Source organism: Rhinopithecus bieti, unplaced genomic scaffold, assembly GCF_001698545.2.
Source record: "Rhinopithecus bieti isolate Rb0 unplaced genomic scaffold, ASM169854v2 scaffold_30732, whole genome shotgun sequence".
Lineage (NCBI taxonomy): Eukaryota > Metazoa > Chordata > Mammalia > Primates > Cercopithecidae > Rhinopithecus > Rhinopithecus bieti.
Window position 1 is genome coordinate 2,184,198 of NW_016814045.1, and position 17,583 is coordinate 2,201,780.

At 43.2% G+C, this 17,583-nt stretch overlaps 1 protein-coding gene across 1 annotated transcript in view; it reads left to right on the forward strand.

Annotated features, from left to right (window-relative positions):
* TENM2 (teneurin transmembrane protein 2) overlaps positions 1-17,583 on the forward strand; it is a 1,242,216-nt gene that overhangs the window by 1,087,747 nt on the left and 136,886 nt on the right. The window contains 3 exon segments of the mRNA XM_017849440.1: positions 4,133-4,327; positions 10,676-10,876; positions 12,586-12,771. Of these exon segments, the coding sequence (XP_017704929.1) occupies positions 4,133-4,327; positions 10,676-10,876; positions 12,586-12,771 (582 nt within the window).

A 17,583-nucleotide genomic window follows, 5' to 3' on the forward strand; every position in this document is an offset into this window, starting at 1 on the left:
ATTTTATTAGCCCTTGAAGTCAGATTGGAGATTGAGATGGAAATTTTATAAGGGAGCATCTGTTCATTTGCCTACCAAGTGTCAGCTATGCCTGTGAGCCATACATGTTGTCTCACTTAATCCTTCCATCAATGCTGAAAGACAATTTTTTGAAGGGGAAATTGGGTCTTTGAGAGGTGCAGTAATCTTGCCAAAATCCACAGCTGGTAAGGTACAGGCTTGGTTTTGAACTCAGGTCTTTCTGGCACCAAAACCCTTGCTACTACCACTTCTGCTCCATAATACTTCTTGGCACAGAGTAGGCAGTCTGTGTCATTTTTCTATAACCTGTCATAAAAAATAATGCAGCTTGTGTGATAGCAAAAATATAAGACTTATTAGTACAAGAGCTTCCCCATTTCACATCCAGCCTCTTGAATAAAGATCAGCCTGAGCCTCAGATACTGGGATGCCCTGGGTTGAGTTATGTCTGAGAATGAATCAGTTGCCCCAGAGGGAAGGTGCTCTCCATGCAGGACACCCCAGTCGCCACTGGAGGGAGCTCATCTGGTGTTTCTGCACTCTGCCCCATGGCAACTGGATTACTAGAAAGTCTGGCTCCTCTAATGTGCCGCCTTCCACTTCTTTGTATGGCATAACCGAAGCCCATCAAGTGTCCTGCTTTCCGGTGAACATCACAGTGTTTTGCATTTTGACCACACTCCCAGTGAGCATGCAGCAAACCCTGAAGGAAGGCTGCGTTTGGAAGGTGGAGAACTCTCTGACCTATTTTTTATTTTTTTCACTGAGTAATTTAAGTAGGTCAAATTTTAAATTTGATTTCCCAAGCACCTGGTTTTAAATAAAACCCATTCTTACCTTCTAGACAATCCTATTTTTTTCTATTTGAAGTTTATGCAGAAGAGGAACAGTGTCACTGTGAATAAAGAAAATAATTCGGCCAGGCACGATGGCTCACACCTGTAATCCCAGCACTTTGGGAGGCCAAGGCAGGTAGATCACCTGAGGTCAGGAGTTCGAGACCATCCTGGCCAACATGGTGAAACCCGTCTCTGCTTAAAATACAAAAATTAGCTGGGCATGGTGGCAGGCACCTGTAGTCTCAGCTATCAGGAGGCTTGAGGCAGGAGAATTCACTTGAACCCTGGGAGGCAGAGTTTGCAGTAAGCTGACATGCCACTGCACTGCCAGCCTGGGTGACAGAGCAAGACTCATGCTCTCAAAAAAGAAGGAAGGAGAGGAAGGAAGGAAGGAAGGAAGGAAGGAAGGAAAAAAGAAAAGAATTTTATCTATATTTTTTATCAATTAAAAAAGACAAAACTTTTGCACCTTACTTTCCACCCTCCTCCACCTTTTGGGAGGAAGGAGGATGTAATCAGAGACTAGTGTTGGTGATTTGATGTAACTTTCTCTGCCATCCATGACAGCCTATCCAATATATAACCCTTAGGTCAGAGAGTCAGAAACAGCCCTTGGAAGCTCATCTAAGTACACATTGTGCAACCATACTTCTCACTGTTTTTTATTTCAGTGCAGGGCTGGAAGGGGGCTGAGAAGTGATGTTGATTCTAGTCTTCCCACCAGGAAATACCTTCACTGTTACCTAGATCAGAAATGACAAGTAGGTTTTTTCTTGAATACCAACTCTGCCTGCTTGCCGGTCTCAGCCTGGGCACTGCATTGACAGTTTTGAGGCTCTGTCTAGGCTCAGGGGAACGAGATGCCGTGATCAATTAGTGATGTCTGCAGTGGTGTGGAAAGGTAGTACTGTAGTTCATACGCACACACTTGCCATCCCTGACCTAGAGCTTAGCATGAATCTCAGGAGGAACTGGCATGGAACAAACTTACTGTCTTAAATCCCTCTCAAAACTTTAAGAAAGTCCAGAGTTTCTCATGCTACTTCATATTTGCATGTTCCCTAATTTAAATCTTGAGCACCCTGGGTTCAAAGCTCTTTTTCTACCCTCTCTTAGACAATCAGCCTCTGTAGCAACTCTGTACAAACTCCTCTGTTTAAGCATCCTGGAGATAGAGTATGATCCCTACATTTAGACAGTTCATCTAAATTCAATGTGCAGCTTTCAAGTTCTCTCTTTTGAACTCATTCTTCTTCTCTAGTACATTCATAAGGATAAGATTTCTACCGAAAATAGCGCCCCCAATAGTTTTGGCAACTGTCCTATTATAAAGCATTTTGAGGGGAAATATCCCCTTCATTGTATGTCAACTATTGAGATAGTTCTATTTCAAATCGGTTTGCAATTAAGGTCAAACATGCACTTCCCCAGAAAAAGGCACTGTGTTTACAGCATGAGATTCACTCCAGCGACTGTTCTTCCCACGTCTTTCATAAATGGCCATTTAGTGCTTGCTCACAACCCCCCACCACTGGGAAATCTCTGAATATCAGGAACACAGGAGAAATGTTTACCTAATCAAGCCACCATTGATGAATGTAGCAACAGAAGGAAATCAACAATGATAAACATAGTCCCTGTCTTGAATAGCTGACTATATCTTTGGGAAATTAGACATGCGCAGAGGAAAGTTAATTACCATAAAAACTACATAGAAACATGACAACAAAAGGGGATTCATGAGGCTGGGTGGGGCAGGTGACTAGGAAGTGACATGATTAGGTATGCCATCGCTGCTTGACACAGGGAGCTCACCCAGGATGTAGATGTGTGTACACACTCATGCAGAATTCTCGGAACCTGTGCATTCCAAACCATGGATAACACCAGGAGTCATTGAAACACCTGCGTCCATCATTTCTGAAGGCCTCCAAATGCCACTTCCACAGCCGGAGGATTTTAGGCCCAAATTTGGAGGCAGACTGGAAAGTTAGGCTCTTTACAAACTGATGTGGAAGTGAGAAGTCCAAGACCTGAAGGAGACTGACCACTGAAATCCCATTCTTGATGAACTCTGAAAGGCGGGAATTGGCACCTTTGAGGCCAAAATGATTACAGCTGTAGGTAATCTCCTCCCAGACAATCCCCACTGATTTTCCAACCTTCTTCCCACCAACAGATGGAAGAGGGTACAGCTGAAGGGTGAACTGCTAGAAATTTCATGTCTTCAGCCTGCCTGCCAACTTTTCTTCTTTTTAATAAGTCAAGCATATTTAATCATTATACTTTATTATACATATTACACTTTGAAGGAGGCACAGTGACAGTAGTCCATCCTTATCCTCAGGGCATACATTCCAAGACCCCCTGTGTGTACCTGAAACCACAAATGGTACAACCCCTAAATATACCATGTTTTCCCTACACGCACATTTCTAGGATAAAGTTTAATTTATAAGTTAGGCACAGTAAGAGATTAACAATAATAATAAAATAGAACAATTAAAGCAGTAGCTGTAACATAAATTATGTGAATGCAATTTCTCTCTCTCTGAATTCCTTATTGTACCGTCTTCACCTATTTTCAGACAGCAGTTGACCACAGGTAACTGAAACTGAAAGTGAAACCGCGGATAAAGGAGGAATTACTTCATTTCTTCATGGTATAGATAAGAAAACTGAGGCAGTGAGACTTTTAGTGACTCAGCTGTGTCTCATCCCCCCTTCCTTTTTAATAGGCATAAACTTATTAGGAATAAGAGTCGACTGATCTGAGGGTGAAATAATCAGCAAAATGGATTCTAACCTCCAATACCAACAACAGAACAATAATAAGTACTTCAGTGTCACTTAGTGAAGGACACCACTTCAAAGTTGGGCCAACTTGGTTCCCCGCTGGGCTCCCCTGCTTGTGAGCTGTGTGACTGCACGTGTCACTTCCCCCGTCTGAGCCTCACCTGCAAAAATGGGAACCACGATTGTAACCTCCACCTCATAGAGTGATTATGATGATGAAGTCATGAATTGCACATAAAGCCTTCTTTCTATACCGTGCCCAGCACATAACAAGCATTTAACTGGTGGTAGCCGCTGTTATCAGTAGCACTTATGTTGTTCATCTGGCAATGGTTCTGCACCTCCACAGCCAGAATCCCCAACCCAGAACACTGTAAGCCAAGCCCCAAGGCCAGATAGCTCTACCTCCTTAGACTGCCACCGCCCCTCGGATGCTGACCCTTTGTGACCTGGTGCTCTGTCTTTGGTTTGTGCAGCTGCCTGCCCTGTCCTGTGCAGTGGGAATGGACAATATTCTAAAGGGACGTGCCAGTGCTACAGTGGCTGGAAAGGTGCAGAGTGCGACGTGCCCATGAATCAGTGCATCGATCCTTCCTGCGGGGGCCACGGCTCCTGCATTGATGGGAACTGTGTCTGCTCTGCTGGCTACAAAGGCGAGCACTGTGAGGAAGGTAAGCCTGCCAGTCTCCGGGCTAGGCAGCAGTGGAGGGAAGTGTTTGCAGGGCCCGACCTCTGCTAATGAGCCCAGTCCCGGGCTGCGTGTTTTGCAAGAGAAGTTTCAACATTTTGCACAAAAAGCTTCAAACTCTTTTGCTTTGATAAACTTCTTTAGCTGTAGAACAAGAAAAGCCTCTGGAGATGGTTCTGGAAGAAACGTTTTGTTTTACTCTCCTTTATAGAAATTAATTCCTTTTCTCTTTCACCTTTTTCTCTTTAAATTGCTCTCTCTGCCTTTGTCTTTCTGTCTTCTGTTTCCTTCTACTTTTCCTCCCCTCCCTTCTCTTTCTTTTCCTCTTTTGTTCCTTTCCCTCGCCCTACCTTTCTTCCTCTTTTCTCCTGCTTTATTTAGTAATTGGGAATTACTAAAGCTATTCAGAGAAAAGAAACAAGAATTCCTAAGCCCCTTGCCTCCATTCCAAACAAAAAGCTGTTTGTTGTTGTTGTTGTTGTTGTTGCTGTTACTAACTCTTCCTGGTAATCTAAGACCCATATATGTCTGTGTAAATATTTCACCAAAAATTAATATCAATAGACAGCAATCAGGCTTGAAAGACTATAGGTTTTTTATGTCATTTAGAAAAACCATGTAGGGCAAATTAGCCTGGTTTACCTACAATTGCACAAAACTAGAGGAGAGTGAGAGTGCAGCAAGAAGGATGGGATTTGATGGATCCTGAAAATCTCACCCTGGCAGATACGTAAGGGCCTCTCACACACATGGGTGAAAATCAGGGATATCATAAACTGAATCTAATCTGACAATATGGTCAGAGATCAGGCCTGGAGATCAGGAGAGGGGGACATAGAAGAGGGGACGCAGGAACAGGGAGAAAGAGCACCTCTCTGGAGGGGATACAAAAGCAGTTCTAACTAGTCCTAGTTACCTCGATCAGTTATTTGAGATAAATTATTTTGTGCCAAAATGTTAGGACTGACTTGCAGTAGCTATAAGGCGAGAGAAAGCCATGCTGCCTGTCAGCCTTCCTGCTCTGTATTTGCCCTTGCAGAATATGGTCTCTGGTTGCCCACTGATTACTTCTCACCATACAAAGAATTGGCCACAGCTGGTAGGAAGGTGCGATCATAGACCCTCTCAGCCCCTTGCCCATTCCCCAATCTCTGAATTGGCTTCGTCATTGTCTTCCAGCTGAGGCTCCTTTTCTCTAAGTCAATCTCCCAGTGAAATGTCCTCACGCAACTCAAACGGCCCTTTTCCCTCCCGTGTCCCCAATAGAAATAGAAGTGTCAACTTGCCCAACAAACTAAGGGGGAAAAGTGAAGCCCCTGCCTGTTCTGCATGAACTTGAGGTAACCACCCAAGATGTCCCCATAAAAAAGATCCTGTTGGATGCCATATGCATTCTGTGTTCCTCATGGCCAGGCTAACAAAGGGTCTCAGGTTTTATGAGGTTCTCAGATGCTAATTGATTCATTCTTTCATCCCAACAACCAGTGGATCTCCAGAGTTCCATACAAAATAATCAATCATCACAGCTCTCACCACAAAGTAATGACAGTGCTTTATACTTAGATACACCCACACAGGGTTCCCTTGTGAAACCCTGCATTTCACCGTTTTTAGAACTATGGCTACCAAAAGTCAGCTTCCATAACATTATTCCTCTAAGATTTTTCAATATATCAGCAGTAATGCCTTTAATGGGGCCCAGAAGTCTGACCCCCAGATCTTCACTTGCTCCGTTCCCTAAATAATTTTTCCTCTATTATAAAAGGTAGCCTCCCTATGTCTGCATCATAAAAAATTGGGAGTTTGGATGGAGGAAATACTGATTTAATAACCCTGCTTGAAAGGTTAAAGTTCTTAAAGATAAATGGATTGCAGGAGGCAGAGCTTCATTTGCTGAAAACATAAGAGAGGCCAATAATATGACAAGAAAGGTTAAAATGACCTTTTGCATGCATCATTTGGAGAAAGGAAAGTGCTAGGGCAACAACATTGCCAGTCTTCGAATTTTTTCTCTCCAGTAAAGATTGTACACAGCTGTATGCATGGAATCTCAAGTGATTTCTCAACTTTCTCACTATCCCACCCAGTCTTATTTAAATGTTCAGAGTGAATTAACCATCCAACCAAACAAGCCACGTGAATCATTATGAAAGGATGAAATCTCCTCTATTGATTTCTGCTACCCAAAAAAAATGAACCGAGGTGATTCATACGCTGTTTTCAAAATAGGAAATGGAATCGGAAAGTCTGGATCAGCACTTTTTCTTCAATTTAGCTTTTTTATTTCTGATATTCATCATAGTCATAACGTTCAAACAATTTAACCTGAAATGGCCATGGCAACGAAATCAATAGTTGCCATCCCTTCGTTTTTCCTGCATAAACATGGTTGTACTATTAACAAATTTGCACAAGAAAATGAAAGGATGTGTTCGTGAGGTTTCATTCAATGATATCTGGGGGAGTGGGAAGGTGATGAGAGAGGAATTGACATATTAGTTTAAGTCAGCCATGTTTTCATGTCAGTTTCATGGTTGAGTCATTTTTCAATGACATTTAACTTCATAAATGTAATTCATGGTTCTTCAGGGGCTTATAGTACATATTGTTTGTAAAACTCCTTGACCTCCTTTTTTATCCTTAGGGATAGAAATTGCATTCACAACCCTTTTTTGTCAAACCTACAGAGGGCCCAAGACTAAATGAGTTCTAATGATTTCAGCTGCCAGGGGGCTGGTGTTTCAAGGCACATGGTACTTAGCTGGTAAAGGCCACTGCCCCTTTTAAGTGTAACACTGTTTCTATTTATAAAGCTTCGTAAAACCCCATAGTCCCTCCTGCCTGCTAAAGACTCTAAGGACATGGCCACAAGACCATCTTGGAAAATCGGAACCAAATTTAAAATTCATAGTAAAACTGCTTCTCTTGAAGTTTGAATTTAGTTATTCCATCCACTGCTGTAGTTATATAGCACAAAGGGCATATTTACTGGTATCACTGACCAGAGAAAGGGTTAACTAATATTTTTAGATACAATAAATGTTTTTTTTGATGGCATTCTAGTACTGGTGCTAATAAATCTCTGTGGATTTTCCTCCTTCCTTTATACCATAATTCAGGATAGAGAAGAGAGAGCTAATTTATCTGGAAGAAAATGCCATTTTCATTTTTTTTTTTTTAGCATATAACTTTTATTATTTCATCCTTCTAAGAAAAAGATTGTGTTTTTTTTTTTTTGAAAGCTGCTAAGGCTGCTGGCACCTCACCGATTTTTAAATGGCTAATTATAGGACAATTTTGAAGCAACAAGCCACAAGATATTTTGTGTATATTTTGATATTTGCCTTATTAAAATGGGGCTGAGTGAAAACTAGAACTTCAGAATTTCCTTTATTGGAAGAATATAAACATGATGCGTTCTGAATGAATTTGTTCATAATTTACAGATCCCCAAATATGAATTTTTTCCAAAAGCAAGAAATTGTTAGCACCATTTCTCTTTCCCATCAGTCCTTTCTCTACACAGGAAGTTTGTTTCATCAATGGCAAATGCTTATAGCACAGTCTGTCCTTCATTCTTGCAGCAACTGTGTTTTGAACACCCGGTATATTCCCTTACCTGTGCCAGGCATGAGACACCAAAGCCCTGCACAGCCCTTTGTCTTTTTTTTTTTTTTTTTTTTTTGAGACAGAGTCTCACTCTGTCAACCAGGCTGGGGTGCAGTAGCATGATCTTGGCTCACTGCAATCTCTGCCTCCTGGGTTCATGCCATTCTCCTGCCTCAGCCTCCCAAGTAGCTGGGACTAAAGGCACCGGCCACCACGCCTGGCTAATTTTTTGTGTTTTTAGTAGAGACAGAGTTTCACCCTGTTAGCCAGGATGGACTCAATCTCCTGACCTCATGCATGATCCACCCGCTTCGGCCTCCCAAAATGCTGGGATTACAGACGTGAATCACCACGCCCGGCCCGCCCTTTGTCTTCTATGTGTTTGATGCTTTCAGCTCAAGTTTACATTCAGATGAGCTCCACCACCCTAAATGGAGCAAATCTGAAGGTATCAAATGGGTTTATGTCATCAGGAGTTATATTCCCCGAGACAATGAATTCAACTGTAAAGTGATAGTAACAAGATTGTGTAACATCATCATAAATATCTCCAACTAATAATAATAAGCAACTAAAATTCACCTTTTGGGGAGTGTACCCCTGGTTTTTTTTAACCACTGTTTTTTCCCAATGCCTGAAACGGTTTTGAAATGACTTCCATAAATAATACCATCCTAAGAATATGCAAATGGGATTGTGAGAAATATCTCTTACCACTGAAAATTATTATTTTTGCCTCAAGGGAGGGCTGCCCTTTGGAAACTTCTTGGAATATTGTGATTTCTAATAAATCCAAATTTCTCAAGTCTGATGTCCCTCAGGACTGGTTAGTTTGTGGCATGGATAATCTAAATAATGTCATATTTAAATACACTATTAAAATACACTAATGGCTGAGCATGGTGGCTCACACCAGTAATCCCAGCACTCTGGGAGGCTGAGATAGGAGGATTGCTTGAGCTCAGGAGTTCACAACCAGCCTGGGCAACATAGCAAGACCCCATTTCTAGAGAAAAAAAAAGCTTAGTTGGACATGGCAGTGTGTATCTGTGGTCCTAGCTAGTTGGCATGCTAAGGCAGGAGGATCACTTGAGCTCATGTGTTCGAGGCTACAATAAGCTATTATCATACCACTGCTTTCCAGGCTGGGTGACAGAGCAAGACTCTGTCTCAGAAAAAAAAAAAACAACACTATTTTGTGCCCCATAGGGAAAGAAAAAAAGACACTCAGCATAAAAAATGTCTTAGGAGATCCTACAGAAAGCTGAGACCCTGAGGAATTACCATCTTAGTGTAATAGTGAATTATTTAGAGACCAGAAGTCTTGCATATTTCAATCTTGGCATTGTGCAAGGAAAGAAAACAAAATTTTCTGAGAATTTAAACCGTAAGATGGCACGCATACACAGGAAGGATTTAATAACACTGTCAGTGTGGTCTCCTCAAGAAGAGAATTCAAAGTGGTCCCAAGCTAGCTGTACCCCCAGGTGATAGAAGAAGCAATCCTTTAATCTGGGCCAACAGGCCTGATTTGGAAGCCGTGAAAACAGGAGAAATATGTCATAATCAAATAAGGTGATGATACATTCACATTTGTCTGATCCACAAAGCAACATCTGAGCCCTCTGCTAGACCATCATTTCTCATTCAAACCACATATTACACAAAGAACCCTCTTCTCCAAATGACATTGCATCATTTCCTGAGAATACATAGGAATACATAAGAAAGCTGGGCTTCCTCTAAAAGGCCCTATTTATTCAACCCTTAGATTGAATGGAGGTCCCAGGTTTGAGATCACATTCTCACGCAAAAAGTCCTGTCCTCAAGAACTGGCCTTTGCAGCTCACTCCTCTCCTCACTGTGAGTTGATTCAGGTTACCTACTGGATATATATCCACTCTATCAAGATGGCCAAACAATCAGACAGTGAAACAGGCAAGAACCACAATGACTGGACTCTGCCCATCAACTCATCTGATTGACTGGTAGAAGGTCAGTGCCTCGGCCAGAGATAGGAATCCAGTCCCCCGGTGATTACCTGTAGGAAGGTGATCCTTTTTGAATCATTTTCACACCCAACTTCGCCTCTTCTATCCTGCACATTTACTAACTCCTTCAGTGGGTGTGTGCTCAGAGAATGAATACTAATTTTAGACTTAGCCTAAGTGAAACCTCATTAGGAAAGTGACTCATTTATAAGTTTCATTGGTTTTTCCTTTTCATCTTTTGTTACCTTTTGAAGTCAAGTATTAATAAAGTTACAATGAGCCTCTCTACTTTTCTCTCTTATAGTGAGGGGCAATGCAGTTTGGCAATGCATGTAGAAACATGGCAGGTATTCACATTCCTATCGCAGATGCTCTGATACGATTCAGTCGAGGTCCTAATCTTTATTAGCACAAGATGCTAAAGGTGGAACGGCATACTTCTATATCTGATTTCTCCTAATTCTGCTTGAGAAATCCCCTTTTTGTTTCTCTTGCATCTTCTTCAAGTTTGAGATTTGGTGTTTTGACAAATAAGAAGCTTTTTACTTTTTATGGGTGTTCTTCAGGAGACCACATAAGTATTTCTTGGGCTGCTCCATTTGCTAGCAAGTGGATGGGAACTGGTGAGCCACTGGTCCATTCAGCAGCAAGTCCATGTCTCATGGCGCATCCTCCATGGGTGATCAATACTTTTATTCTTCTATTTTTGTTTCTGTTTTCTTTTTTTTCAGTTGATTGCTTGGATCCCACCTGCTCCAGCCACGGGGTCTGTGTGAATGGAGAATGCCTGTGCAGCCCTGGCTGGGGTGGTCTGAACTGTGAGCTGGCAAGGGTCCAGTGCCCAGACCAGTGCAGCGGGCACGGCACGTACCTGCCTGACACGGGCCTCTGCAGCTGCGATCCCAACTGGATGGGTCCCGACTGCTCTGTTGGTAAGCCACAAGATTTTCTCCTTCCTCTCTCCAACACTCCTGCCCTGTGTTCCGTTCCATTCTCAGATGGATGGGAATCTACTCTTAACACTTAGCTTGGGATAAGGGGACTCTGATGAATCACATTGTGTCTTTCTCATTCTCTTCTCCTCAGTCATGGAGTCTGTGATCTTTGAGAAACAAACAAACAAAAAGCACTGGGTTGGTTCCATCACGCAAATGGATGAAGGGCCCAGGAGGGATGCTTCCATTTGCATTGTAGGTTTTCTTATGTACATTCCCTAAAGGTACCAGAAAACAAAACAGAACAATTCAGCCCCAGACAAACTAAATGGAACGTCCCATAAAACAGAAAAGAGGCTCCCTCGGGGTGCTGCGTGAACATGTTCTAAAGCTCTGTAATACTCCAGTGACAGGAAAATAATGAAGTCGCGCTGTACACTTCATTTTCCTAAAATGTAGAGTATGTGTCTTCCCTCCAGAGTGACCTTAAAAATGGAACAGTTCAACAGTTCAAGCCAGTCCCAACCTTCCTGAGAAAGGTTCTGTTCACACTGACAAGTCCCTATCCAAGCAAGCGATCATTCCGCCCCCTTCCTCTGGGTAGTGAGACAGCTGTCAGATTGCCATGGCAATCAGGAAGAGAATAGATGTGAAGCTTTGCCTACAGTGGGAAAGAAATGAATATTTCATTCCAAAAAGAAAAAAAAAAAGGGAGAAGAGTCAGTTAAAATGGGCTATTTTGGGATGTCTTCTCAGCCCACTCCACTCTGGCTTCAACTCTGATGCTGGTGGTCCTGGCAAGGCTGTGCAGAGGATAGGAGGAGGTGGGGTCCTAGACCCAAAACCCAGTTATGCTGCAGATATGCTGTGTGACTTTGAGTGAGTCACTGGTCCCACTCCCCAGACCGGTGTTCCTTCCCCTGGCATGCCAAACCACGCCTCCCTCAGTAGACTGATGAAAGGGTGAATGTCTGGCATGTGCTTGTCCTCGCGTGAGAGGTCTGGAATACCAGAGAGTGCATATCTGTCTGTCTGTCTCCTCCCCAAGCACAAAAGACTTTGAGCTCCTTTGAGAAAGAAGCTGTGTAAATGCGGCATAATTACAGCAGTCATTATCGCCGCCAAGGTACCGATCTGGGTAACAGGGGTATCTGCAGTCATCATGGCAATGGAGCAGCGGGGTCTGCAACTGACTTCTTGGACTTGGTCAGTTCAGGCTCTCAGTGGGGGAGGAATCCTAGCTGGCTAGAGAGTCAGGATCCATACATGGATCTTTTCAGGTGGGTACTTCCCAGTTAGCTTTGCCAAACTGGTTAGAACAGTCTCAATCTCTAGAAGACTCGTTCTTACATTCTAGTGAGTATCAAAACCACCTGGGGGACTTGTTTCAACAAAATCTCTGAGTCTCATTCCCAGATCTTCTAATTCACTTGGTCCAACCGGGGCACAAGAATCTACATTTCCAACGAGTTACCAGGTGGTACTGATGCTGCTGGTTCCAGGGACCGCACTTTAAGAACCACTTCTCTAGAAAAAAAGATATAACAATGAACTGATACCCAGCCAAGGAGAGACAAGCCTCCAAAGATGACAGAGCACTGGGCCTTGGGGCCTGCTCCAGGGGTCCGGGCCGTATGCGTGGTCTGGACTCCATAGAAGGTTTCACCAGCTGTGGTGTTGAGCTGTAATCATTGTTTTTCTTCCAGAAGTGTGCTCAGTAGACTGTGGCACTCACGGCGTCTGCATCGGGGGAGCCTGCCGCTGTGAAGAGGGCTGGACAGGCGCAGCGTGTGACCAGCGCGTGTGCCACCCCCGCTGCATTGAGCACGGGACCTGTAAAGATGGCAAATGTGAATGCCGAGAGGGCTGGAATGGTGAACACTGCACCATTGGTAGGCAAACGGCAGGCACCGAAACAGGCACATATTGCTTTATTTTCATAAATCGTAGATCTATAGTGACGGTCGCGCATGGCAACTGGCTGTTCCTTCAGGGACACAAGTGCTCTCCCACATTTCCTGCTGCCTCTCCAAATCTCCCAGGGGATAGGGAAGGAGAAAAATGAGGTCCCTAATTGGGAAGGGCTTTTCCTTCTTTCCAGGATTCCGAGTTGAAAGGAAAGGGACAAGGGCAGATAAGAAAACCCCTCCAAACTTCCAATCTCGGGGAGGGAGAAATGCACAAGCATGGGAAATTGTTGTTGTCTGGGGGTTGCAAGCACCCCAAATCACTGTGGTCTGCAGCTCTCCCCTTTTTAAATCCTCTCTCAGCTGGCTGGATCACTGGATCCCTGCTTGCTGGCAACAAGGTGAACTCACTAATTTTAGGCCAGGTTAGAGACAGGCAGGACTCTGGGGTTCCCTCCATAGCAGGTACCACCATAAGGTCCTGAGATTCCCCATCACCACCACCATCATTAAATGTCTCCTCTTCTGGCCCCATTTTATTCTCACTCAGCCACCTCTCTCCAAAAGCTTCTTGACCAAGAATATTTTAAAGGTCATTTTCTTTGTTAAGAAGAAATAGTTTTGGAGATTATTCATTTTTATTTTTCTGTCTTTTTTGGGACAATTGTGGTTTAGGGTAGGACTATACTGGATTAAATGTACCTAATCATCCCTTTGGTAGAGGAGCTGGGAGCCAACGGTCTTTGGCTTTCCACATCTCTCAGACAGTTGGGATGACAAAGTTGTCAACTTGAGCATCATTTTACCTCCAGTTTTTACTTTTGTTGTTTAATTGTATCAAGCCTAGGATCCATTTTTATACCAAGCTGGCTAATCTACTTGCCAGCATGGAAATTCTCAAAGACTTTTCCAGCCAAACTATAGTTTGGCCCCTTGAAGTTACCTTTGATCCCAGCCATCAAGTTTGAGACCCTCCCCTCTGTCCCAGCCTAACAACCCCAGTCACAGATGGGCCACCTGGAGTGAGAGACAGGGCTAAGAGCTTGTGCAGGGCTGATTCATGAGATCAGACTCAGTTTCCCATGCTGTTCATTTGAGTGGTTATACAGAGATAAAGTGGACTGACTCTGTATTCGATTTCTTCCAGTTCCATCTGATTGGGCATCCGAGGGGCAGCATGCCAATCAGGGCCACAGCCGTAGCACTGGGACCCTGCTGGGACAGTCTGTTGGCAGTGAATTGTTTTTGCAATCTCTCGATGACGCTCCAGGTCTTGCTCCCCTGCAGCTGCTTTTATCCTCAGTTCCCTGCAGAGTCTGAGGAATAATTCAGAAGACTTTCAAGGGAGGGCTGTGCACAGCCCAGTACTGAGACAGTTCTTACAATAGCATCCATTCATCAGGGGCGTTCCTTTTGCTGTACTATTGCATGCCTGGTGTTATTTAAATAAACGTTCCCCTCCCCATATCTCCTTTGCCCCAAATCCTCCCCTCAAAAGCTCTTGCCAATCATCAGCATTGAGGTAGATAATCCTACTTTCTTTTAATTCACACAATCCAACCTCATCTCCCCTTTGCTGCCCCTTCCCACATCTAGGAGACAGAGGGGCAGGGTTAGTGTTTCCACAATGATGCCTGCTGGCTCTCTCCTACCTACAATCTGTCTTTACTTTGGAAATAGCTCACAAGAGGGCAGTCCAGATGGATTCGAGCAGGAGTCGCCAAACTACGGCCAGAGGGCCAAATCTGGCCTGCTGCCTATTTTTCTGTGGCTTGCCAGCTAAGAATAGTTTTTACATTTTCTAAGGGTTGAAAACAAATCCAAAGAAAACTATTTCCTGGCACGTGACAATGATATGAAATTCACATTTCAATGACCATAAACAAAGTGTTATTACAGGACACCCACACCCATTCATTGATGCCTCGTCAGCTTCCGTGCCACTGTCAGCACTGAGTAATTAGGAGACTGCATGGCCCACAAAGCTGCTTCTGTGACCCATTACGGGAAAAAAAAAAAATCTGACTCCTGAATTGCACAAATCTTGATGGATAGAGGGGAGAAAAGCAAGGCAGGTCCACACCCCCATTAAGAAAAGGACACCAACTACAGCTTGAAGGATCCGAGGGTTCTACTCCAGATATCACAGAGTGGGAGTGGAGAGAAAACAATAGATGTACTAAAATGTTTCCGGGGCCCTTGAAAAAGAGATGGGAAGATGACAACTTCGGTCTCAGTAAAGAACGGCAAGGATATTGGCCAACAAGAGAACATAGATGTTTTGGTCAAGCTAGCCCTTTGGGTGAGGTAAATTGGGAAAAAAAAGGTGTTTCTGCTACTTGAAGTGTTTGGTACAGGTTTCACATCTCTGTGAGATGACATACATGTGTTCTGGAGAGACATACAGAAAGTGTAAATTGATATGCCAGGTAAAGCTCCCAAAATGAAGAGAGTGCTGGTCCAGTATAATCTCTTGTTCAGAACGATGATCTCCTGTGGCTTTAGAGTTTGTGCTCTGTATGTTATAAAGATCTTTACTACCAAAGCCATTTATTGTGAGAAATTAGGGCTCTGTGGCTTTATTAGTAGGACATGTGCCATCTCCTCGTAGTTATGTTCACTGTGGTTTTCTCAAAAACAAAGCCAAGCATACCTTGATCAGTGAGATTTGCCATTCAAAAACCAGAGAGATGTCCATGCATGCATAATTGCAACTTTTGCTTTTCTATCTCTGGCCCCCAGAGCTGTTTTGTGGAGTTTTAGTCTTCTAGTTTGAGCAGACACTCCTGTCATTTCATTTAAAGTAAATGCCACAATTTACAAGCCCAGCATCAGTTCTCCTCCTTGGGGATACTGACAGAGAGGAAATGGGGGCTCTTTGGTCCTTTGCAAGCGTAGCCTCAAATGCTATATTTTGAAAATAGAAAATGCATAAAAATGAAATGATACCAAGTCAGCAAACAATGAATAGGGAAATATCTTGTAAGGCAGAATTGTGGGAGTTAGTGTTGGACACTTGGGTTGTCTGTGGCCTGTTTTCAGAAGGTCATAGTGAGGTAGTTTTCTTGGGGTCATTGCAAATAGTCAACTGAACAGTTCACATCAGCCCTTGTGGATTACATTTACTGTACTAAAAGAGTCAAAAAGAGAGACAGGGAAAAAAGATGAGGACACAAGGACAGACTTCTAAAACTTAGTCAGGTGGAAGCCCCAGGATCAATCCATGTTTGGTTAATGCCTTTCTGAAATTTGCAACCAAATTATTTATATTTGGCAATTTAGTAGAGATTGCTAAAGATTTAAATATAAGGTGTAACACTTCAATGTTAACTGTTATAACTAATTTATTGGCAGGCTGGATTCTACCAAGCAATGATTGTTATATAACCTTTTCCTTAAAAGTTAAATATATGGCATGGCTAAAATTGACAGAATTGTGTAGATAAAAAATATACTTTGAATACGTATCAGCCACAATTCATGTGTATCTTTGGAATATATTAGCATTTTTGTATAGTATGCGGTATACTCTTATGACTAGATCAGACAGCACATTGTGTGGTTAGAAGAGGTTTATTCTTTAAGCATAGTTTTAAAATGGGTTGTTGTTCCTGTCATCTGCCGCCACCACCACCATCACCCCCTATTAATACTGGGAACTAGGACAGGTGCAGTGGCTCATGCCTGCAATCCCAGCACTTTAGGAGGTTGAGGTAGATATATCACTTGAGATCAGGAGTTTGAGACCAGCCTGGCCAACATAGTGAAACCCTATCGCTACAAAAATCAGCTGGGCATGGTGGTACATGCCTGTAGTCCCAGCTACTTGGGAGGCCAGTGTGGGAGAATTGCTTGAGCCCAGGGAGGCTCAAGGGAGCCCAGAGATTGCAGCGAGCCAAGATCACGCCACGGCACGCCAGCCTGAGTGACAAAGGGAGATCCTGTCAAAAAAAAAAAATACTGGGAACTAACATCAAAAGGTCATGCAAAGGCTATAACACCAGAGCATGGAGGAACCATAGAATTTGTATAATAATAGGTCAAAATCACTAAGAACTATATATAGTAAATGTAGATCAGCCTCTCATGAAGAGGTAAAGTAGATGTTAGCTTGTGTTAATGAGCAGAACAATTGGGCAAAATGCAGAGAAGCCAACATTTGCATTGCCGGGGAATCAAGGAGGGATGCTACATGCTAACTGTGGACTCTTGCAATTATCTCCTGAACATGGGCTACCCAGACATCTGCTCTGAATAATACAAACTAACCCGCAGACTAAATCTGCCCACACTGGGCACTTCCCGACCCTGAGTGAACTGTTTGATATCTGGGTAGTGAGTAAAGGCTGCAATGGTTATTTCAACTTGTGTATTTTATCTATGTGGTCCTAACCTCCGATTTCATCTCAGAATCATAAGGGCTTGATTCCTAGGACCTTGTGAGGCTGAGTGACCTGCCCAGGTGCTACAAGTCAGAACAGTTTTCTTTTCCCTGTATTGCACTGGGCCCTTCTATTTTTCCTCTTTAATTGGTTGGGGAAAGAAATCGGTGCTTGTGATGTTAATAAGGAAAATGAATCTTTACCCAAGGTAAAACCAGCCGTGCAATGATCCGATGTGCTGATTAAGTGATTGTCATCAGAAGTAGACAGGGTCACAGTCCGAGAGGAAGAGTGCTTCAGAACAATAGGGAACAGGCTGGGAAGAAAGTGACTGTCAGAATTAACCAACTTCAGACTGAGGGCAGCTGCTTGTGAATCTCATTCCAGTGTCATTCTAAGTTATGAAAAGTTTTTT